General features: G+C 47.8%; 4 protein-coding genes across 4 annotated transcripts; 2 read left to right on the top strand and 2 right to left on the bottom strand.

Moving 5' to 3' along the window:
- Window positions 1-77: 77 nt before the first annotated feature.
- N7466_002526 (putative ATP dependent RNA helicase) lies at window positions 78-4,935 on the top strand (the record flags this gene model as incomplete). The annotated part of the gene is made up of 8 exons (XM_057161924.1): window positions 78-837; window positions 890-2,435; window positions 2,502-3,272; window positions 3,331-3,472; window positions 3,534-3,918; window positions 3,995-4,208; window positions 4,301-4,631; window positions 4,723-4,935. 8 exons carry the CDS (start codon window positions 78-80, stop codon window positions 4,933-4,935), a joined length of 4,362 nt encoding a protein of 1,453 aa, XP_057025209.1.
- A 1,475-nt stretch (window positions 4,936-6,410) lies between these two features.
- N7466_002525 (KilA-N domain-containing protein) lies at window positions 6,411-10,234 on the bottom strand (the record flags this gene model as incomplete). Its single annotated transcript, XM_057161923.1, has 5 exons — window positions 6,411-7,734; window positions 7,805-7,937; window positions 8,009-8,200; window positions 8,314-9,002; window positions 10,200-10,234. 5 exons carry the CDS (start codon window positions 10,232-10,234, stop codon window positions 6,411-6,413), a joined length of 2,373 nt encoding a protein of 790 aa, XP_057025208.1.
- Window positions 10,235-16,249: 6,015 nt separating this feature from the next.
- On the top strand, window positions 16,250-17,380 carry N7466_002524 (uncharacterized protein; the record flags this gene model as incomplete). Its single annotated transcript, XM_057161922.1, has 2 exons — window positions 16,250-17,112; window positions 17,269-17,380. The coding sequence occupies 2 exons, from the start codon at window positions 16,250-16,252 to the stop codon at window positions 17,378-17,380; spliced, it is 975 nt and encodes a 324-aa protein (XP_057025207.1).
- A 523-nt stretch (window positions 17,381-17,903) lies between these two features.
- N7466_002523 (DUF803 domain membrane protein) lies at window positions 17,904-20,353 on the bottom strand (the record flags this gene model as incomplete). Its single annotated transcript, XM_057161921.1, has 2 exons — window positions 17,904-19,532; window positions 19,598-20,353. The coding sequence occupies 2 exons, from the start codon at window positions 20,351-20,353 to the stop codon at window positions 17,904-17,906; spliced, it is 2,385 nt and encodes a 794-aa protein (XP_057025206.1).
- Between the last annotated feature and the right edge of the window lie 636 nt (window positions 20,354-20,989).

Here is a 20,989-nt window from a genome sequence, read left to right as displayed (position 1 = left end):
AAGATTTTGTTCAGTTGGTACCTTTCCGGCTCTAATTTCAATTTTTCAGGGCTCCGTCCTCTCAGTGTCATTATACAATGCCACCAAACAATAAGAAAAAGAAAAAGCCCGCCTCAAATCCCGCGCGGGGCTTCGCAACGGTCTCAATACCTTCCAAACCGAAGCCAGAGGCTATCGAAACACCTACCTCAACAGCTACAGAATCAAAGCCTACTCCGCAAAACGAAACCCTACCTACAAGCCAAGAAGACCGTCCGGTCGATGCGGGCGCACCACAGAGCGGCCCCTCATTACAAGACTACACACCCGAGGAACTTGAGAAGCACTTGGAGGAAGCAGAGCTACAAATTTTGATCGAAAAAAATGCGGCCAAATGCAGGAGCGATGCGGTGCGCCAAGCTACCAAAATGGAAAATGAACGTCGTGTCTTCAGACAGCAGTCGGTGACCTTGGGTCTTCTCGAATGGCTTCCGGCAGATGTGCAAGATAGAATTCTGGAGCTAGCTGGCTCAGAAGACCATGATTATCTTATCTCCAATGGACGGAATGTCAGCGGAAAGCAGGAGGGCTCTGAGGAGGAGCTCCTTGTGAAGCTCTGGACATTGCAGGAAACACTTTTCAAACTTGGGTTTACTAACAATGGAGTGGAAGGAGCACTCAAGCACATCATCTTGTATTTCAGGGAAACACCCATGAGTGCTAGCCGAGATGCTGTGTGGAATCTAGATGAGGCCTTGGAATGGTTGGCGAAGAACAGTCCCAAGCAAGATCTCCCCTCATACACACAGACTAGTTCACGACCTCAAAAAGATGCAGAGGTCACATCATGGATGATTGGTAAATTGAGAGTCTGATTCGATCTGAAAAAAAAAGTACTAACCTTCATCAGGATCGGACCCATCGAGGGCTTCTACTCCCAATAAGACTTCGAATGGAAACAAGCAAGAAAAGCCTAAAGCAGAATGGAAGGCTGCAAAAGTTGCGCCTCCTGTTTCTTACGACTCGGATAGCTCGGTTGACCCCGATTCCATGGTTCCAGAATGGTTGGATTTTCAGACCAAGCTCTATGGCCTTCAACCAGAATTGTTCGATCGTCCAGGTAAGGGCAAAAAGGGCCGCGGATCTGCGCCCAGTCCGTCCGAGGACCCTGAAGTGGCTAAATTGCAACGCAAGATTGCCAAAATAGAACGTGATGTTCTGTTTGAGCGCCGAGAGGCCGAGTACATTTGGCAACTCAGGCTCGAAGATCTCAGAAAGGACACGGCCTTCCTCCGGCGTCCAGCTGAGAAAAAGAAAGAAGTTGAGGTGGTCAGCCAGGAACAGGAGCCCGAAGATCCCAATTTGACCGTTCCATCACTTGAAGAGATGGATGAGGCGGATGGTCTACTGGGTGGTATGTTCGAGAACGAGGCTGAAAAGTCGGGCTCGGTGCTAGGCCTTGCACCTCCCGAGAATGGAGCCAAAATTACGCTTCGGGACTTTGGCAGGTCAACAGGCCTGAGTCCACGCCGAGTCTTGGAGGAGACCTGCAAGGCTAGAGATTCAGCATGCAAGGTTGTCTATCAAGACTTTTCGTCCTCGGGGCATCACAACAGAAAGGCCATCGAGGTCCGCTGGTCCAAGCCGCAAGAGCCTCCCTTCCTATTGAAGGTGGAGTCGGTCACGCATAAGTCGAATGGAAATGCAACATTCGTTTCAATGGATACTCTTGCAACACCTGACTCTCAACAAGCAGAGGGATACGTATCGACTCTTGCGTTGTTCATTCTTTTCCCTCAAAGCTCCAAAGAAGGCAAGGCCTATCTACGGATACCTGCAGTCTGGAGAGATCTTTGGACCGAGTTTTCTGAACTGAAGAAGACGCAGGAGGATGAAGTGGACAAAACTACAGTCAAGAACCTAAAACTTCTCGTACAGGAAAATCAAGGTACTTTTGAGGATGATGTTGTACTATTGGACAACTTCCGGAAGAGAAATGGAAATGGTGTGAAGCCGGCCACTCCCATGAAAGGTAACTCCAGGGACAACAACTTTATTGGGGGAGATGATCGATTAAGGGAGGCATGGCACGCAAAGGCATCCGCCCCATCTTTCCACAAAATGATGCAGGGCCGAATGACCCTTCCTATTTGGAATTTCAAAGATGAGATTCTGGAGACTTTGGAGACTCATCGAGTAATCATCATCTGCAGTGAGACCGGAAGTGGAAAGAGTACTCAGATCCCATCTTTTATCCTTGAGCATGAAATGCTTCAAGGCCGCCCTTGTAAAGTGTATGTGACGGAACCGCGTCGAATTTCGGCCATCTCACTTGCTCGTCGAGTCAGTGAAGAACTGGGAGAGAGTAAGAATGATGTGGGGACGTTCCGATCTCTTGTCGGTTTCGCGGTTAGACTGGAGAGCAAGATCACATCTTCCACTCGACTTGTATATGCGTAAGTCTTTTTCTATTGTTTTGGTCCAATTTATCTGTGTTCTTGAGTGCGAACTAACTTGACTAGAACCACCGGTGTTGTTGTGCGCATGCTGGAGCGGCCAGATGACTTCCAGGATATCACCCACGTTGTTCTGGACGAAGTCCACGAGCGAACAATTGATAGTGACTTTTTGCTGGTTGTTCTTCGCCGGTTGATGCAGAAACGGCTCGATCTTAAACTCATTCTGATGTCTGCTACTCTTGAAGCTCAACGTTTCTCTACCTACCTTGGTGGTGTACCGGTTCTCAACATCCCTGGACGAACTTTCCCTGTGGAAATGAAGTATCTTGAGGATGCAGTTGAGTTGACCAACTATCGGTTATCTGAAGATGATGCAAAGATAGTTCCAGACGATGACCCTGATGAGGCTGAAGATTCCAATAGCGACACTGGAGGCTTACAAGCCAGTCTTGAAGGATATTCCAAGCAGACACGGGAAACCGTGGTCAGATTTGACGAGTATCGTATGGATTTCCAGCTGATCAAGCGACTGCTTCTCAAGATAGCCACTGCTCCGGAGATGGACCGTTACAGCAAGGCAATCTTGGTCTTTATGCCTGGTCTGGCTGAGATCCGTCGTCTTAATGACGAACTTCTCGCCGAGCCTACCTTCCAAAAGGGATGGATTGTTCATGCTCTCCACTCCTCAATTGCCAGTGAAGATCAAGAAAGGGCATTCAACGTGCCGCCTCCAGGCACAAGAAAGATCGTTATTGCCACTAACATTGCTGAGACTGGTATTACCATTCCAGACATTACTGCAGTTGTTGACACAGGAAAGGAGAAGATGATGCGGTTTGTGACCCACAAAATGCTTATACATTTGAATTATTCCTACTAACATCTCCTCCAGATTCGACGAAAGGAGACAGCTTTCTCGCCTGGTGGAGTCATTTATTTCCCGTGCCAATGCGAAGCAAAGACGTGGTCGAGCAGGCCGTGTCCAGGAGGGCATCTGCTTCCATCTCTTCACTAAACAGCGACACGACAAGCTGGTAAGCCATTGCAAAATTTCAAAATTCACAATTGAAAATCAACTAACCCAATACTGCATAGCTGGCTGGGCAACAAACGCCGGAAATGCTCCGACTATCCCTCCAAGACCTTGTTCTACGAGTTAAAATCTGCAAATTAGGCGAGGTTGAACAAACCCTTCTAGAAGCTCTGGACCCACCATCTTCTAAGAACATTAGACGTGCTATTGATTCTCTCAAGGAAGTGAAAGCTCTCACCAGCAATGAAAGTCTTACGCCCTTGGGAAGTCAATTAGCAAAGCTGCCGCTGGATGTATTCCTCGGAAAACTGATCATCCACGGAGCATTCTTCAAGTGTCTTGATGCTGCTGTCAGCATTGCTGCCATTCTTTCCTCCAAATCGCCTTTCGTCAACACCATGGGATCGAATTCGCAACGTGACGCCGCACGAAACTCTTTCCAGAGAGGTAAATTGCATTCTCATTTTTTTTACGCTACGCAGTTCCCGGCCAGCTTCTAACCTTTCTTCTTTCCCTTTTCTAGGCGACTCAGATCTATTGACAGTCTACAATGCCTACTGCGGCTGGAGACGCTCACGAAGCACACCCGGCACAAATGAGTTCACATTCTGTCGGAAGAACTTCCTCAATCCACAAACACTCATGGGTATCGAGGACGTTAAAATGCAGCTCATCGTATCCATTGCTGACGCCGGGCTCCTAAGCCTGGACCCTTCACAGAAGTCTGCGCTAAACAGGTAAGTAGTGCTAATAGATAGCCCGCTACCTTGCTTTTCATCCCGACTTTTTGTCAAAAATCCATATACTCAATACTAATACCCTCTCACAGAGCCCGCTCAAGCAACCGAAACCGTCAATTCTTCATAATCCCCGAAGAACACGACATCAACAGCACGAACGATGTCGTTATAAACTCCGTCATCGCCTGGAGCTTTTACCCCAAGCTCCTCACCCGCGAAGGAAAGGGCTGGCGCAACGTTCTGAACAACCAGTCCGTCACCTTACACCCCACCTCTGTAAATAAACGCGCCGATCACGCTATCAAGTGGCTCTCGTATTACCACATCATGCAAGCTCGTAACCGCAACTTGAACGCGCACGAGACTACCGCTGTGGATGATTTCGCGATTGCCCTGCTATGTGGCGAGGCCGAGTTCAAGGTAAGCAGGCATTGCATCACATCAGGCCTGGACTTTCACCCTTTCCACCTATTCTACTGAACACATACTGACTCTCTCGCCTCCTCACCAGCTACACTCAGGCGTCATCTCCATCGACGCAAACCGCATTCGCTTCGCCCTGCGCGACTGGAAGTCCATGCTCGCGCTTAAATTCCTCAACGCGCGCCTCCGCGACCTGCTCGCCACGACCTTTAAGAACCCGCATCGTCCGCTCTCGTACAAGCAGCAGCAGTGGCTAGAGATCTGGCAGCAGATCTTCGCAGCGCAGGGTAGCAAGCGCTGAACTCCGCTTGTTTTCGTCTCATTGTTTTGTTTTCATCTCATTTATTATTTATGCTAGTGGCTTGGTTTTGCTATAATTACGATTGTCATCGTACATATTATGATTCCGAGTGGTTTTGCATGTTTGTTCTGGGTTCTTCGGGGATGGATGGATGGATGGGAGGGAAATGGGGGTCGGCATGGAAGTTTGTTTTGGTATGAGATACAGTATGTGATTATTTGTTATGGCTCCTTGCCTTTGTTTCATGTCGATTTTTGCATGGTCATTGATGTGTAACGATGTCAAAGGTTTGGGTATGGTAAATATGAGGGCTCGGGATGGATGCTTCTATAGATGGGATAGATGGGAATTGCGTGGCTTGTCATAATCGGCGTGAAAAGAGTTTATTGGACGTCCCAATGTCTCGACATGCTCCTTTGCGATGCGGAGGATTATGCACATGTGATCTCGACAGATATCACTAGTAGTGAGTACCTTGGGAGTATCTAGGGTCAACGTTACTACTGCAACTCTGCTAGTCAAAATCACATTGGAGTTTGCACTACAGTATGCCAAGTACTAGGGTCATTCAAGCCGTATATCATTCATTAGGCTCGATTAATCAAGATTTAACCAGAAACAATGTATCGCCGACCTCGAAGAGGCAAATAAAATAAAATCAGTTCAGTTCATGATCATTCATTACCATCATATCGTCTCTCTAAAACATAACCATGGAGGGTAAGAAAAGCCACGGATGCCAGCAAAGAAGACCCTTTTCAGCCCAGAGAGAAGTAAAAAGAAGAAGCAAAGGCTTAAAGAAAATGAAAGGCCAAGCAGTAAGAACCAATGACGCACTAAAAACGAGCAAAGAAAGAGAAAAAAATAAATCAAAAGAAAACCATAGCGATATAGGAAAGATCGCACATAGAAGATTCGTTACAGTAGATTCGTGTCATCATAGTCATCAAGGTGGGTTTGTAGTAGGCCCATGCAAAGCAAAGCGTCATTCCCCGTTTCCCGTGTCATCACTTTGCAGAACGATAAAAGATGTTTTTCCACATATCAAAGCATGCTGGAAATGGAATTCGTCAAACCCGAGATTGATAAACCCGGGGCGAAGTGTGCGAGTGAAAAATAACCCAGAAAAATAAAACCAAAAATGCATGCCTCAGAAAACAAGGAATCATGAAGAGAACAGTTTTCAGACTGTTGCTCCTGGTCTGGAGGACAATGGTGGAGAATGAATGCACATTGCACGTGTTGGGTGTGCTGAGCCGGAAGAAATCAAATCGTAAGAGACATACCGGGTCTGCGGTAATCCAATGAAGCACCACAGTCTATCAGCAAGTCCGAAAAAATAAAGAGTAAAAATTTCACAAACTCCAGCCAGAGAAGAGAAGATGTCGTTTTTAAGACACATGACACAATTAGTCAAGTCGAGGCGTGGTGAGGTGGTTGATGTTGACGTTGACGTTCGTTTTTTTTGGATTGTTTTAGCGACGGCGGCCGGCCATAACAGCACCACTCGTCTTCATGGGCTGCAGGAGAGGAGCACCGCCAACAGGGCCACCAAGGGTGGTCTCAGTGATGGTCTTACGACGCTTGCTTTCATAGCCATCACCACTCTCGGGACGGATCACCTCCTCATCATCACGTCTGCGCTTACCACCTGATCCACCCAAAGACCCGTTGACGGTGGTTGGGTACACTGGTGTGGAAGATGAAGCCATAGAATAGGGATCAGAAACACCATTGGCCGGTGTACCACGGGTGTCACTAACGGCATTGTATAGGGTGGTTGCTGCAGATGGGCGGGGAGGGGTATTGTAGCCGGAAGTCCAGTGCGGCGGAGGTCCGCTCACGCTAGTACGTGGGGTCATGCGGCCCGAACCGTTCTGCTGCGGCGATCCGGTCATCTCAGGAGTCAATTGCGAGTGTTCGCCAGTCATGGAGCCGACCGACGGGTTAGTAGAGTAAGTGTAGGATCCACGGTTGGCACCGTACGTCGATCCCTGGTCCTGAAGATACTCGGGTTCCTGCGATGGAACTGACTCCTCTGGACCATTGCTTTGGGAGTAACGCTCGGACTTCAACTCAGGGGTTTCCCCCTCGGGAGGACCCGGAGGGCGACCGGTCGGAGGGGCCATTTCACTCTTGAGATAATTGACCGCAGGGAGTTGCTGGGCGTACTGAGGCATACCAGACTGAGTCATTGGTGTGTTGGGGGCGTACTGGGAGTGAGACTGAGGGGGACCAGAGTAGTAGGGTTTAGAACTATCATAGCCGGACTGTGCCTGATAGGGAGGCATGGCTTGCATGTTGCTACCCGGGGGAGTGGTGGCCGGTGTTGTGGGCATTGAACGCTGTTGCTGCTGATGGTTCAATGTGGTGTCGATTGACAGTGGCTGGGTGTGGGGGACTCCCGAATTCATTGATTGGCCTGTCCATTCATATGAGCTTCCCTGGTTGGTAACACCCATGAGACTGGATGCACTGGCGGGAGGAGTGGGAAAGGGTCGGTCCATTCCAGGACGTTGGCCACTCATAGAAGGTGGTTGTGACATCTGAGCGGACATGGGAGTCTGCAACCCCTGGTGATGATGCAAGGTCGAGGACTGGGGCGCGGTCGGGGTCCGTTGAGGGCCAGCGGGAGGACCTTCCATGCTTCGTCGCTGGGATTCTTGCACTACCATGTTTGTCCGGTTCTGGTTGGCTGGGTGGTACAGCAGGCCACCGATGTTGTGCACGAACAATGGGTACAAAAGGTCTGTGATCTTCTCCTTGTTGGAGAATTCCAACGCCCGCTCAAATGGAATCCTAATTTTACAGTTAGCTTGTGGGGCAAGGTTAATGCTTGGGGGTGTTATTTTGGGGCTGTTTAGCATACCAGACACCCTTCAAATGCATGGGGCCAATTTTCACCACATGGCGCAACTTTTCACTTTTCAATATTCCGTCTCGGCGACCGCGGGTCATTCCAGCGACATTCAATAACTTTGTGCCGTTGATCATGTGGTTGTCTGTTTCATCTCGTTAGGAATTTTGGGTCTGGAATGTATTTCCATCTAAGCCAATCGCGTTGTTCACTCACCCTCTCGTCGCGCAACACAGACGCCCTTAGCCTCCACCTGATAACAGAGGCTCCCCTCATCTTCCCACAAAGTTGCAGTGACACGTGGCTTGGCTCCTGGGGGAGCAACTTGGCCCGTTGAATCATACACATATCCTTGTAAAGGCGACCCGGTACTGTTCCCGTAGCCTCCGGGACCTTGGTGGTTGCTTACTAAGACATTGTTAGTATACTCGTTTCTGGTACAATAGCAGTTTCACGTCAAAGTCATCTGGGGCATGGACAAGACCGGCAAATGATCAAAAGACAAAAGGGAAAACACTAACCACCTGGAAGCGGTAAAATCTGAGGTGCCATCTGTCCACCCATAGTGCCGGGTGGTGGAGGATGTCCAGTTGGCGGTGAGGTGACTCCATTGGGGTACCCATACTGATATGATGGACCATAGCTGGATACTGGCTGCAATACAGGCGGTTGTTGATGATAGGGATAATGCGACATGGCACCAGCGGTTGCACCCTGGGAAGCGTATGGTTGGGCGGAAGACATATGGGAATGGACGTCCATATAGGGCGGGGCCTGATTCATACTGCCGAGCGAGGTCGGGCTGGGGTAATAGGCCTCGTTGGGCACGATAGAATACTCCGAATCCAGGGAAAGCCGATGTAAGTCGGTGTGTGGTGGACTCCGGGGTTCGTGTACGGCCGAGGCGCCGGACAGGCTGGTGCGAGCACTGCCGCTAACGCTGGCGTCTTGATAACCACGAGAGGAAACTTGGGCCGTGGGCAAGCTGAGGGCGGGGAGCTTATCGCCCGACAGTAGCGGTCGTTCGGCCGCGTGCTGGTTGTACCAGGGGGGTTCAGCAGGGCCGCGGGTGTGGACCTGCGAGATCGACGGCAGCTCCAGCTTTTCGGTTTCACGGGGGAACACTGGAGAAGAAGAGTAGAGGCAGGGGGTGGGGGAGGAGAGACGTTCGGGGCTGAGGAATGTATCGATAGTTCCCGGCGGAGCTTGTCTAGAAAAACAACGTCTTGTTTTTGGGGGAGAGGGGGAAGCAAGTTGTTTTTTTTTTCTTCCTTTCCTTTATCCTTTCAAAGAGCCGGGCTTTTTGTAGGTTGCACGACGTCCGTGGAGAGGGGAAGAGTTAAAAAAGGGTAGATGTAACTTCCTTGTCCTTTTGAAATGAATCGCTGTTTTTTGGGTGGAATTCAAGCAGGGTCGCAATGGGGGGGGCCGTTCAATGGGGAAAACTATCGAGTTGACTCGAATAGTAGATGCAAAGACGGATTATGAAGCGCAAGCAAATGAATAGAGTGCAAATGTCATCAAAAAGTCAAGATCTCATCAAAGGTCGTGAAGAAATAAAAAAAAGCATAGAGTGGGAAGAAAAACAGTCTAGCAGTGCAGGTCGCATGCAAGAAGTAGTGTTTGGGGATGCGGGATGCACCTTAGAAAGGGAGGGGGTAGCAAGTGGCAGGCAAACGCATCACCTCCAGCGTTTGGAAGGGGCAGAAACACGCTGAGCCGCAGAGATGACTAAACAAAAGGGCTGGGAGAAGAAGAGAACAAGAGGAATGTGTGCAGAAATCCCGGCCACCTTTTCCACCTTTTTGAGGGTCTCTGTTTTCCCACTTCCCTCAACAGAAATAGCATCGAATCATCGTGTGGGACCAGAGAAGTGGAGGTGTACTGCGATCGAGTCAACCGCCACCAAGCAAGGACGGTAACTAGTGGAAAATAGGAAAAGGAAAAAAGGAATAAAAGAATAAAAGAATAAAAGAATAAAACGAATAAAAAAACGAATAAAAAAACGAATAAAAAAACGAATAATGGATATCATAATAAATACAAAAAGAGTAAATCATGGAAATTACAAATTACCAAACAAAAGCCTCCTATTGAATCGCTTTTCCCCTCTAATACTAGTAAGTACCTAGATGAAAGTCTCCCTAAACAAACCGGAAGAGAAGAAACATGCAGGGACAGAGAGAACAACAATACAAGATACTAGGTCAAAACCACATGAAAAGAAAAAAGAAAATCATGAAAATCGAAAAGATAGAAAAGATAGAAAAAAAAATACAAAAACCAGAAAAAAAAAACCCAGAAAGAGGGAAAAACCAGATCCACTCAGCTGGAGGATCCTGGTCTGTGTGACAAAAACGCTGATCGTCTCTCTCTCCCCGCCACTAGTTCAAATACTGCCACGCACCGGGAACAGATCACATTTGGAACAATCTGCAACATTTGAATGCTATGGTCAATAGTTCGGGAAAAACAAGAATACCACATACTATATACAGATAGTAGTATAACCATGGTTGACTCCTGCCGGAGTCCCCACTGAACCCGAAACCCATAGAGAGAAAAAAACCCATGGAAATGAGAAAGAGAAAAGAGATCGGAGTAGGTCCCTCCGTTACAAAAGTTACAAAGATACCAAAGATCATTTTGAAATGACATTTAATTGGGATTTATTGGGATTTATTGTGATTAATTGGATTTAATTGGATTTAATTCCAGATCAAAAAACAATGAGGATGGAGAGTCTCGACCTCTGATCGACGTGTGGTTTTTTCCCCTCTTTTCCCCGTGCAAGACATTTTGCGGCTGCAGACCAACTGCACGGTCGATTACCCGAGTTTCAGAAAACCCCAGCGCTTAATACTCTTAATACTCCGTATAATCCACGTCACTGTAATTTTGCCAATTTCTTCAGATGGAAGTCGGTTAAGATGAAACTTGATATCCCGAATGTAGAGCTGCCGTTTTGTTGTGGTTTTATTTTATTTCATATTTTCTTTCTTCTTTTATGCAAGGTCCATGTGAGAGGAAGAAACAACTAAGAAATTGAGAAACGGTCCGATCAGTCAAATCGAGCAGCAGGACACACGGACTCCCGTCTATGGATCTCTGAGAAAGCGCGGCCCGTCGATCGTGTAGAAATGAACATGATTACGGAGAACGGAGGTACATCATTACTCTGATTATGTTTATTTGATTGATATTTTTTTTTATTTCTTCAAAAAACAGAAAAGAAAAAAAAAAAAAAAAAAAAAAAAAAAGACCACTCTGGAGCGATATAGAGGCGGCCCGTGAGTAACGGTGGAGTGGGCGCGTCACACACCGAGGGAAGAAAAGGAATAAAAAGGAAAATAAGAAAATAAGTGAAAAAGGAGGATAAAAGAGGGGGGCAAAATCCAGTGGCTCAGAACGCACCACGAAACACGGGTGGCTTGAAGTCGATCAAGGGTCTGTTCTCTCATCTACTCCTCCATGTACTCAATGTATCCCTGCTCAGTCCCACGTCCGGATTGTAATTGCTCCCGTGACGATATCAGTAACATTGACTTTACTAACCCGTTTTCCAGACATTCTAGATCCCAGTAAGGGGAATCGTGACTTTTCTCTTACACCGCCATCTGTCGTGTTCATCCCTTGCATAGTAGATCTTGAAGAGCCGGATCCGATTTCTTTGGGTTGACAGATGTCAACCCCGGGTGCCAGTTCCCCGTAGTCCTTGTCCGAGCTTATACCAGATAGCAATAGTCATTTATCCCTGAAACTGGAAAGCGCCAGCGTATCTCGTTTATCGTTTATTCTCCTTTTTCACTTTATTCCTGTTTTTTATTTTGTTTTTGTTTTTTTGTTTTTTACACTTTCATTATTGACAACTAGCTGACTGTAATCATTCACCTGGAACTGGGTTACCTTCATTAGCGGCCTCTCTTAGTGGCGCCCGGGGAGGACGGGGAACGGGGAGAGGGGAATCGGGAAGAAACGGGGCTCGGATATGATGACAACAACAAAAAAAAAAAAGTGACATAGTAACTAGTTACTAGGTTACTTACACCAGGTCAAGGTAAAGGGAAAAAAGTGGAGGAAGTCGGAAAAAGCAGGTACCACTTGTTCTCTGAACTCCATAAAAAAACTTCCCAGAATCCATAAAAAAAGGGCCCAGATCCCTGCACCGCTGCTCACTATCGACGGGCCGATACCCGCTGCGCAGCGTACAGTAGAGGATCCGCCAGAGTTAATCATTTGTACATCAGCCATGACTCCATAACACACAGAGCAAATGTAACTCACTCATAATTCTTCCATATGAATTGAGTACAATCAATTACAATTTCAATTTCAATATAATCATTAAGGGGGCAATGAAGTGGAGCTCATCAAATCCAATCACGCCTCTCTTTCTTTTGCTTTTTTTTTTCTCTCCATTTCTCTCTTTTATCCTTTTGCCGCCTTGTTCTTGTTCGACGCTAGTCTTCAGAGCTGATCGGGGCACTCGGAATTAAACAGAAAAGGGAAAAGGAGCAAAAGCAAAATCAAATCAAAACCACTTTGGCAAAAGCTATGACCATCAATTATTATTCTCTTCTTTCTCCACTCCCAACCCCCACTTTTCAAATGAAGGTGTGATGTATCAGCTTTTCCGAATCACCGTTAGGAAGGGGCAGGCAAGGGAGACGAATGACGATCAAGTGAAATCCGTGGAACCATCGGGTAATGATAACACGGGATCAAATCTCAACCATTCCCGGCTCGGGGCGCACCTCCACTTAGTTTCCTTTTTGTTCATATTATATTCCTATTGTAAACCACAGTATAATTCCCCTATGATTCCACCATTCTATATGGATTTTATCGATCGACGGGTTCGTCCCGTACCTTGCAGCGACCAGTTACCCTGCAGCCCAGTCCGTGCAAAAAAAAAACTTTGTATAGTCGACTATGACAGGTTTCACCAGGGGGTGGAAAATGGATTATTTGACTATATTCACTATAACTTTCCCCATATCAATTTATATCCTTGTCATGATAAGTACCCCCCAAAAAAAAGCTCCGGGATCGGACTTGGGTTTCTCTCAACCAAACCAAGTGGGACAAGGAAAAGTGAAAATGGGAACTTTGGAATCATCAACAGGGATGTTCCCTGGGCGTTGGCCTCGTTGTACGGAGTAACAGAAGAGCCATGATTCGTTGCGGGAAATCAATTCATATCCACACGAGTCACGCTACGAAGGAGACTAAAATACTAAACACAAATCACAACCTGGAAACAACCCACAGAAACTACTCCCCGTATCGAGTCATCGGTCAATTGTCCTGATTTTCTTCCTGATTTGCAGAATAAAAGTTCAACTCATTTCAAGTTGTGAATGAGGACATGGAAAATCGCCAATATCGCCAATATCGCCACAGAAAAGAAGAAAAGAAGAAAAAAAAAAAACAAAAACAAAAATCCTAAACATTTCTCAGCCTTGGAAAACCAATGATAATCCACCACGTCCTATTTAGCCCGTGCAACCTGATTTAACCTCGCATTGCATTCGTCCCGTGAGATCGACTGCACGTTCATTACAATCGTGGACCAACCCATGTTGGGCCATTCCTCCGAATATCTCTCTCTTTTCCCTTCTCTTTTTTCTTTACGCCGTAATAAAAATGAAAAAAAAATCTCAGACCAGGATGGCCCGGGCCAAAAGGTGTAACGACACTAAAAGACAGAGCTTTCTCCACTTGCCCCGTTGATTGGCTATTAGCCCCTCTTATTGCTGCAACCGCCCGCCGATCGACGATCCGACCGGATAATGACTGGTCGTCGGCCTCACCACGTAGCGGGCTAGATCATGGTGGATTTCACCGCCAGTTGCTTTTCCCCCTCCCTTGCGTGCAGACGTGGCACAGCTTTATTCATACTTGTTTTTTTTTCTCCTTTTCCCCATGTCTTTTCTCTTTTTTCCCTTAGTACAGTAGCTGTGTGGAAGGGGCAAGTTGTTTTGGCGTTTTGCTTACTCTAGGTTGTGGAGTTAACCATTGATTCTGGGTTGAATGTCAATTATTTCCACACTCTTGGTGTTTCACTCTGCAAAATTCAAGGATGATATTTTTTTCTTTTTCTCCTTCTGTCTCCTTTTTCGTTTTTCTTTTTTCTCTTGTCGTATCTCCGTAAGTTCTGATGATGATGATGGCCCCGGAGTTGCGTCAATCTGGAGATGCTTCCCTACTGCAGAAATGATCGGCACGACGTCAGCGCGATAAGATTGTCTATACTATGTACGACATTCGATTTCCTGCAAGAGAAAGACCGAAACACGAATCAAAATATAAAAATAAATTAACTAATGTACTTGGACGGAGTCCACGCACATGTATCTGGCATGTACGAAGTACGGCTACATCTGCGATCAAGTAAGATCAGGGAAAACGAGCTCACTCAACTCTCACCTGGGCAATCTTTCCCCGGATAATCCGTATTAGCGTATCGTATCAACTTCTCTCTATTTACCAAAAATTTTCTATTTCTCTCAAAGTACAACTTTCATCACACCGTCTCTTGTCTCTCGCACTTGGTCCTCCAGAAGAATGTGCATGTCTCTCATGGTTCCCCTCTCTTGCAGCCCGCTTTCCTTTTTGGAGGAGATCGCCCGCATTCTCGAAGCATGCCATCCTGCAGGTCAGGTCTAGAGACATCTGGGGGATGCTGGGGATGTTGCTCACCGCTGCTTGGGTCCAGCCTTTCAACTGGTGAGTGTCTCGCTATCTCTACGGGCCAACCTCAATCAAGGGATAGATGTGGCTTGGATGAACTGGCGGTCGTGCTGGTTTCGCTGGTTTCGGCTTTGGGCTGGCGGTTTTGCTTTTTTTTTTGCTTTTTGCTTTTTGTTTTGGGTTCCCCCGCCATCCCCTCCTATCCCTTGAGAGCACTTGATCCGGGCACGTCAGTTGCATTGAGTTTCATGTACGTGTGCCCAGGTGCCCAGGTGTCTGGCCCTGCTGCTCTGGTGTTCTGTAGATTTTAGACCGTTCTTTTTCTTTTCTTTTAGGCTCCCCTGTAGAGATAGAAGTTAAGCCGAAAGGAATTTCATGGAAAAGAAAAATAATAACAATAATAAAAAAAGTCCCTCAAGACAAAAGAAAATCCGAAACTTCCAAGGTTGGAATTTGCTGGGATATGCTGAGTACGCTTCAACTGCCCTGGTGGGACTTGCGATAAGCTCGAGTAGACTGGGTACTTCGGTCATCCCCCAGATTCACCAAGCTTTCGAGCTTGAATTTCTTTTCTTCTTTTTATCTTCCCTTCCGTACTTGACTTCTCATCCATTAAAGCTTTTTAATTTTGCTTTTGTCAAGGTATTGCATTTTGCCCACGCACAGCGGGTAGGTGCCAGTGCCGCAGGGGACCAGTCAGGTACAAAGTACAGAGTACAGAAATAAACACAGAATGCAGTGGGCAAGTCACGGATCGCAGCAGCCTTCTGGAAGATGAGTGCCTCGGGAAGAGGGGGACCAGCAGCCTGAACCTCGGAAAATCATCCATCCTCGTGTCGTAGCATATACAAATAGAATTAAGCGTTGGCGTACGCCAAATCTGTCAAAAGGCTGCAGTTGCCCTAAATTTGCCTAGATTGGATAGGTATGGAATGCATACGTCGCTCAAAGAAACATGACTTTTTTGCGATTCATGGATGTAGCAGCCATGTGGCCGTGAGAAATCTAATCTTACATTGCTTTTTTTTTCTTTCTTGGATACAAAGCTATCCATGGGTTGTGCCTTAACCTTATGTTGTACCTCAGGGGCATGTGACCTAACATTCTTAGTACCACGGAATCGATCTGGCTCTGCACGTGTTATTTCTTCAGGTCCATGTCACTATTATATTCCAAGGTTTTATACCAATATTTGTGTCAGTTAATGGACATCACGATATTTGGGTACTTGAAACTGCGCAGGTCCCATGGACATCTGGACATCTGGATGGATATACTATTGATCAATGTACTCAAGTGCTTGATGTGTATGCATATATATCCTCGATGCAAGACTCACTAGATACACATGTGTGCAGCAACATTCGAATAATATTGAAATCCTTCTTTCCTCGTGCAGAACGTGGATCATTTGAACATTGAATATTCGAATTAAAATTCTTTAATAGCCAAATCAATACGGAAAACATGGCTGCAAAGCATCGTAACATTCAATGTTTGTAGCCCCAAGCCACCAGTTGACCAGTTGACGTTCCACGTGACACCAAATACCCTATCCCAAAGTAGCAAAACCAAAACACAGCAGGAACCATGGAATCAGTTCCGCCCGAGCCAACATTGAAGATTCGAACTTCACTCAACGACAATGTCACTAAATCAACAACATCAACTCCAGCCTACACCCACCTCGACCCAAATCCTCACAGGAACCCGAAAACCCCAAGTTCCAATGACCCCTCGTGCGACCTCACAATATTCTGAACCATGACCAACCCGCCCAACCCCCCCCGCAAACGTGCCCCTTCCCCGCAAAACCACAAACTTTTCGACGCATGGAACTCCGCCTCAACAGGCCACCAAAAACACAAAGCCGCCTACGCAGGAACAGCCACATGGCGCGACACACGCTCGCTGAAACTAGAGCGACAGCTCGGAACCGGCGACTGTCTCCGCCCGGAAGACCATGTGCCCTCGTCGCGGTCGCGCGCATTCGACGGGACCTACGGAAGTGACCAAGAGGATGGCGAGAAGAAGGATACGCTCAACGGCGCCGGGGAGTGGAGGTGGGTTAGCGATATGGAAGCGAAACGCTCGCAGCTGGGCGTGCGGGATATCCGCAGCTTCATGGGGAGCTCTGGGAAACGGAAGTTGGATTCGGATTATGAGGCGCGGCTAGCGGCGAAAAAAATGAAAGGCGACGATGCGAATGCGGCGGTACGAGCTACGAGTACAGGTGACGGGAAGAAGGAGGTGGAAGGCGCGGCCGCTGCGCGCAGGGACTCGGAGTCGCTACGACTGTCATCTGGACCTGGTGCGCTATCCGTGTCCGGGCCTACCGCCGCCACATTGAAAAGTTCCAATATATTCCTCGGCACGACGGTGTTTATCAACGGCTCGACCCTCCCGTTAATTTCGGATCATAGACTGAAACGTCTGCTTGTCGATCACGGCGCTCAGATCTCCATTCACATGGCGCGGAAAACGGTCTCGCATGTGATTGTTGGACAGCCGAACGCGGTATCTAATGCGACTGCGCTCGGTGCGGGTGGGGGGCTTTCGGCTAGGAAACTTCAGCAGGAGATTAGTAGGGGTGGATGGAAGGGTGTGAGGATTGTTGGCGTGGAATGGTACGTACAAGCCTCCATGTGAATTTTCTGTTTCCAGTCCACTTTTCTCTATATATTTGATCTGTGCAGCTGCATCTGCATCTGGATCAGCTGGACTAGAATACTCTGGGCTGGACCACTGTGATGATGTCAATACTGACCCGATCGACTATCTAGGGTTCTGGAGAGTATCAAGGTTGGGAAACGGCTTTCTGAGTCCCGGTTTGGCGTTTTGAACGTTGCACCGAAGGGCCAACAGAGTGTTGCTGGGATGTTCGGGCGTCGGTAAGCGGCATCAGACTAATGTAACACGTTCTTGTGTTTCGTTTGCCCGATACTTTTTTGACTTTTGTTTTATTTTCATGCATTGCATTCGGCATGGCGTTGCATATGACATTGCATAGCATAACGTTGGGTGGCTTTCTGCAGTGTGCCGATGGCGTTGGTTGGATAAGCTTCAAAGATACCCCCTTTCATTCATATAGACCAAGCTACTACAAATCTAGATCCTCTGATTCTTTAATGTTTTGACGAAATAAATAAATAACTAATCTACAAAACTAGAGTAGACGGGGAAGTAGGCAGTTGGACAGGCAAAGACAAAGGAACTTCACAGTGCTCAATCATAATGCATTATCGTCATATATCATGACATCCATATCCATATTCATACATGATGTTGTTGGGGACTAGCCCTCGTATCGATTGATACCAAAAAGTTTATAAACCCAGTTCAAACGCCTTGAGAAAAAAACAAAAACAAATGCAGTACTATGAATCGAGTTAAGTGGCGTTCAGCCCTTAATCGAGGATTAGACAAATGCACCACCATGCCCACTTCCTCTGTGCTCCTCTTCGCCGTTGTGACTGCTCAGCTCAGACATGTGCCTACGCCAACCACTGCTTTGGCGAGACATCTGGGAAGGACGGGTGTTCTCAGGGTCTTGGCCCTCGGTAGACGAGTGCATGGAAGCCACGCCCATGTCGGACGAGCCGGACGAGATGGATCGCACTCCGACCGCAGTGTCATCGGGCAAAGGAGGGAGCGGGTTGGGGTGGCGATGGGTAGAGAAGGAGGACTGGGAGGGTGGTGGAGCGCGGGCATGGGATGATGAATTTGTTCGTGTGCGATTGTGGCCACGAGCACTGGATGGCGGTAGTTGCCAGCCCTCGTACTCTTCCGCTTGTTCTGGCGACTCAGCTTGTCGTATCGGTGGCAGATAGTAGGGGTTCGACGCGGAAGCACCCGGGTTGCTATACATTGCATGATGGTGGTCTTCATATGGTGGGAAGGCTGCGGTCGACATGGATGACACAGAGTCTCTGTGAGTGCGCAAGGGTTGGGGTTCAACTTTATGCTCCGACTCGCCGCTTGACCACCGGTCTAACTTCTCATTGAGACTCTCCTCTGGCTGTGCTGTTCGGGAATCACCCTTCACAAGTCCAAGTCGTTCTTCTTCTGTTCCTTGGTTCGTGGGCCGACGAAGAATTCCACGTGGAGGACTGGTAGGGCGCTTGGGAGATGGCTCACGGCTGACTCTCATGCGACCTAGCATGCTGTTGAAGGAGAACTGACGGCGCGCGGTATTTCTTGGTGGCTCCAGGTTATTTTCGTCGGCTTTTTCATCGGCCCAAGCGATAGATCGAGGAGTATCGCTTCTCTCACGGCCTATCATTTGACGAGCCGAAGCACCATGATACTCCGTGTCGACTATGTCACCATCTTGAGTCGCTGCGGCATCCTCTGCACCTGTAGGCTTTTCATCCTGTTCCTTCAACGGAATCCACTGCTGAGGGTGGCGCAAACTTGAAGTCCTTGACCGAATATCAGATAAGAACGAATGTCCACTTTGCTTGGTTGACGGTCGGTGATCATCCTCGTCCTCTGGATCTGGAAAGTGTGACATTCCGAGCGGTGGAAGTTGTCTCCTGACTGAGGGTGTTCTAGGAGTGGATGCACGAGACATTGTGGGTCCTTCCCCGAGGATAGTTTTCCGCCGGCGGATTCCATCCCATTCAATGATTTCATTTTGACCAGGGGGCTTGAGGGTATCTTCATGCTTATCATGGAAGAAGCGTCGGGCCTCATCAGACTCCATGGTACGACGAGCAGTCGAGATGCGGCGAATAATAGAGGCTGCACCACGGATCGAGTCTGCCCTGGGCTCTGATTCTGGCTCCTCCTGGGTGACGACCTCACGGATTTGGTCCAAGTCACCTTTGAAGACAGCGGCGTCGGGCACATCTTTCGCAGATTTAGAAATCTGGAGAAGGACGACACCAGTGCAAATCTGCAGGAATCCCATAATCACCGTTGAGATCTCCGTGGCAGTACCCTTGAAGCCTTGGAACAGGATAGCGGAAGTCACAATCGTGGCACTGGTGAACATGACATAGTAGGTCGGTGTAACGAGGGCCGCATTAAAGAGATTCAACGCTTTCTGTGGATGTGTCAGTACAAAATCCCCAACCCATCAAATCAGATTTGGCAATAAAGACAACTTACATTGAGGAAGATGATCTCCGTCAGCAGGGTGCAAATAACAAAGGCAAATAAAACCCAGAGAAACCACTCTTTATACTGCGGCTCACCCCCGATCCAGGCTATGATCGCCGATCCCAGACCTTGAGTTGCAACCACACTTAAACCACCAACCATACTGCAAATGCTGATGTACACGAACATGCTCTGCTTGCCATATCGGGGACCTGCCCAAAATGCAGTGAATATAGAGCCGACGATGATGACACCGGCGTATGTCAAGAATCCAGGCGCAATAACATAGTGCTGCATCTCTTGAATGTTGCTGACGGAAGATTGCTGGGGCGCATTCATCGCAATAACCACTGATCCAATGATACACGAGAAACAGCCAACCTTGCCCACAAAACTAAGTCGTTCCTTGAGGAAGATCGCTGATAAGATCGTGGTGATGACCACAGACAAAGCACCCAGGGGGGTGACTAGGATAGCGTCGACGAAAGCGTAGGCAACAAAGTTGCAGATTTCGCCAATGATCATCAGAGTCATGCCAGACCACCAGAGAACATTTTTCAGATAGCCATATCCCTCTCCAGCTTCCTCATTATATTTGACATTTGCCCTGAGAAGACCAATCTTCTTCAAAACAAACGAAACACCGATAAAGACACCCGATGCGACCGCGAGAGAAACACCGATCGCCTTGTAATAGGATGGGCGAGAGCTAGAGTCGGCTCGAGCGAAGAGGGTGGATGCGTGCGATAATGTATTAGCATCCATGGCGGCGGGAGTGTGTGTGATGAGGGTGAGAGTAAAAAAGAGACCACACTGGCCAGCAGTGGGATGGAAGTCGCAGGTACGGAGTCGTCCGAAGACGTAACTCGGCGACTACTGAGACACCAATTTAGGCCACTTTGCGCAGTCGGCGTCACGCCTGAATTTTTGTTTATCTTTGTTGATTCTTAACCAATCCTTTTTGTCAGAATGACTGAAAACAAAAGTCAACAAATAGTCGAAACCGGCACGTTTTGGGCGGAATTTAGGATTGAGGTCTGGATGCGGAAAGACAATGGTGGAATGTTTCTGGAACGGAGTCCAAAATCAGGGCGGGGGCCGATCGGCGTTGGGGACGCAGGGCAAAATGAGGTTTATTCAAGGAGTTCGGTAAAAGTAAAGTTGATTTGGAGAAAGATAGCTTTGCAAAGTGAGATTAAAAGAAATGCAGAAAAGGCGCCGGAGACTTGAAAAAAGACAGGCACGAGGGAAAATCTAAGAAAATAGAGAATAGGGGAAATAGTAAAACAGATGGCTGGGGGGCTGTGGGGGAAGGAATCGTAATCTAAGCGGAACCTGCACAGTACAAGCAAGTGGGGCGGGCTGCCGTAGGATCAGCGGTACCTGCCAGGTACCAGTTCA

Source organism: Penicillium verhagenii (assembly GCF_028828195.1).
Source record: "Penicillium verhagenii strain IBT 33310 chromosome Unknown utg000003l_segment0_segment0, whole genome shotgun sequence".
Taxonomy (NCBI): domain Eukaryota; kingdom Fungi; phylum Ascomycota; class Eurotiomycetes; order Eurotiales; family Aspergillaceae; genus Penicillium; species Penicillium verhagenii.
Note: the sequence above shows the minus strand (reverse complement) of the source record. Positions and strands in the feature narration are given on the sequence as shown.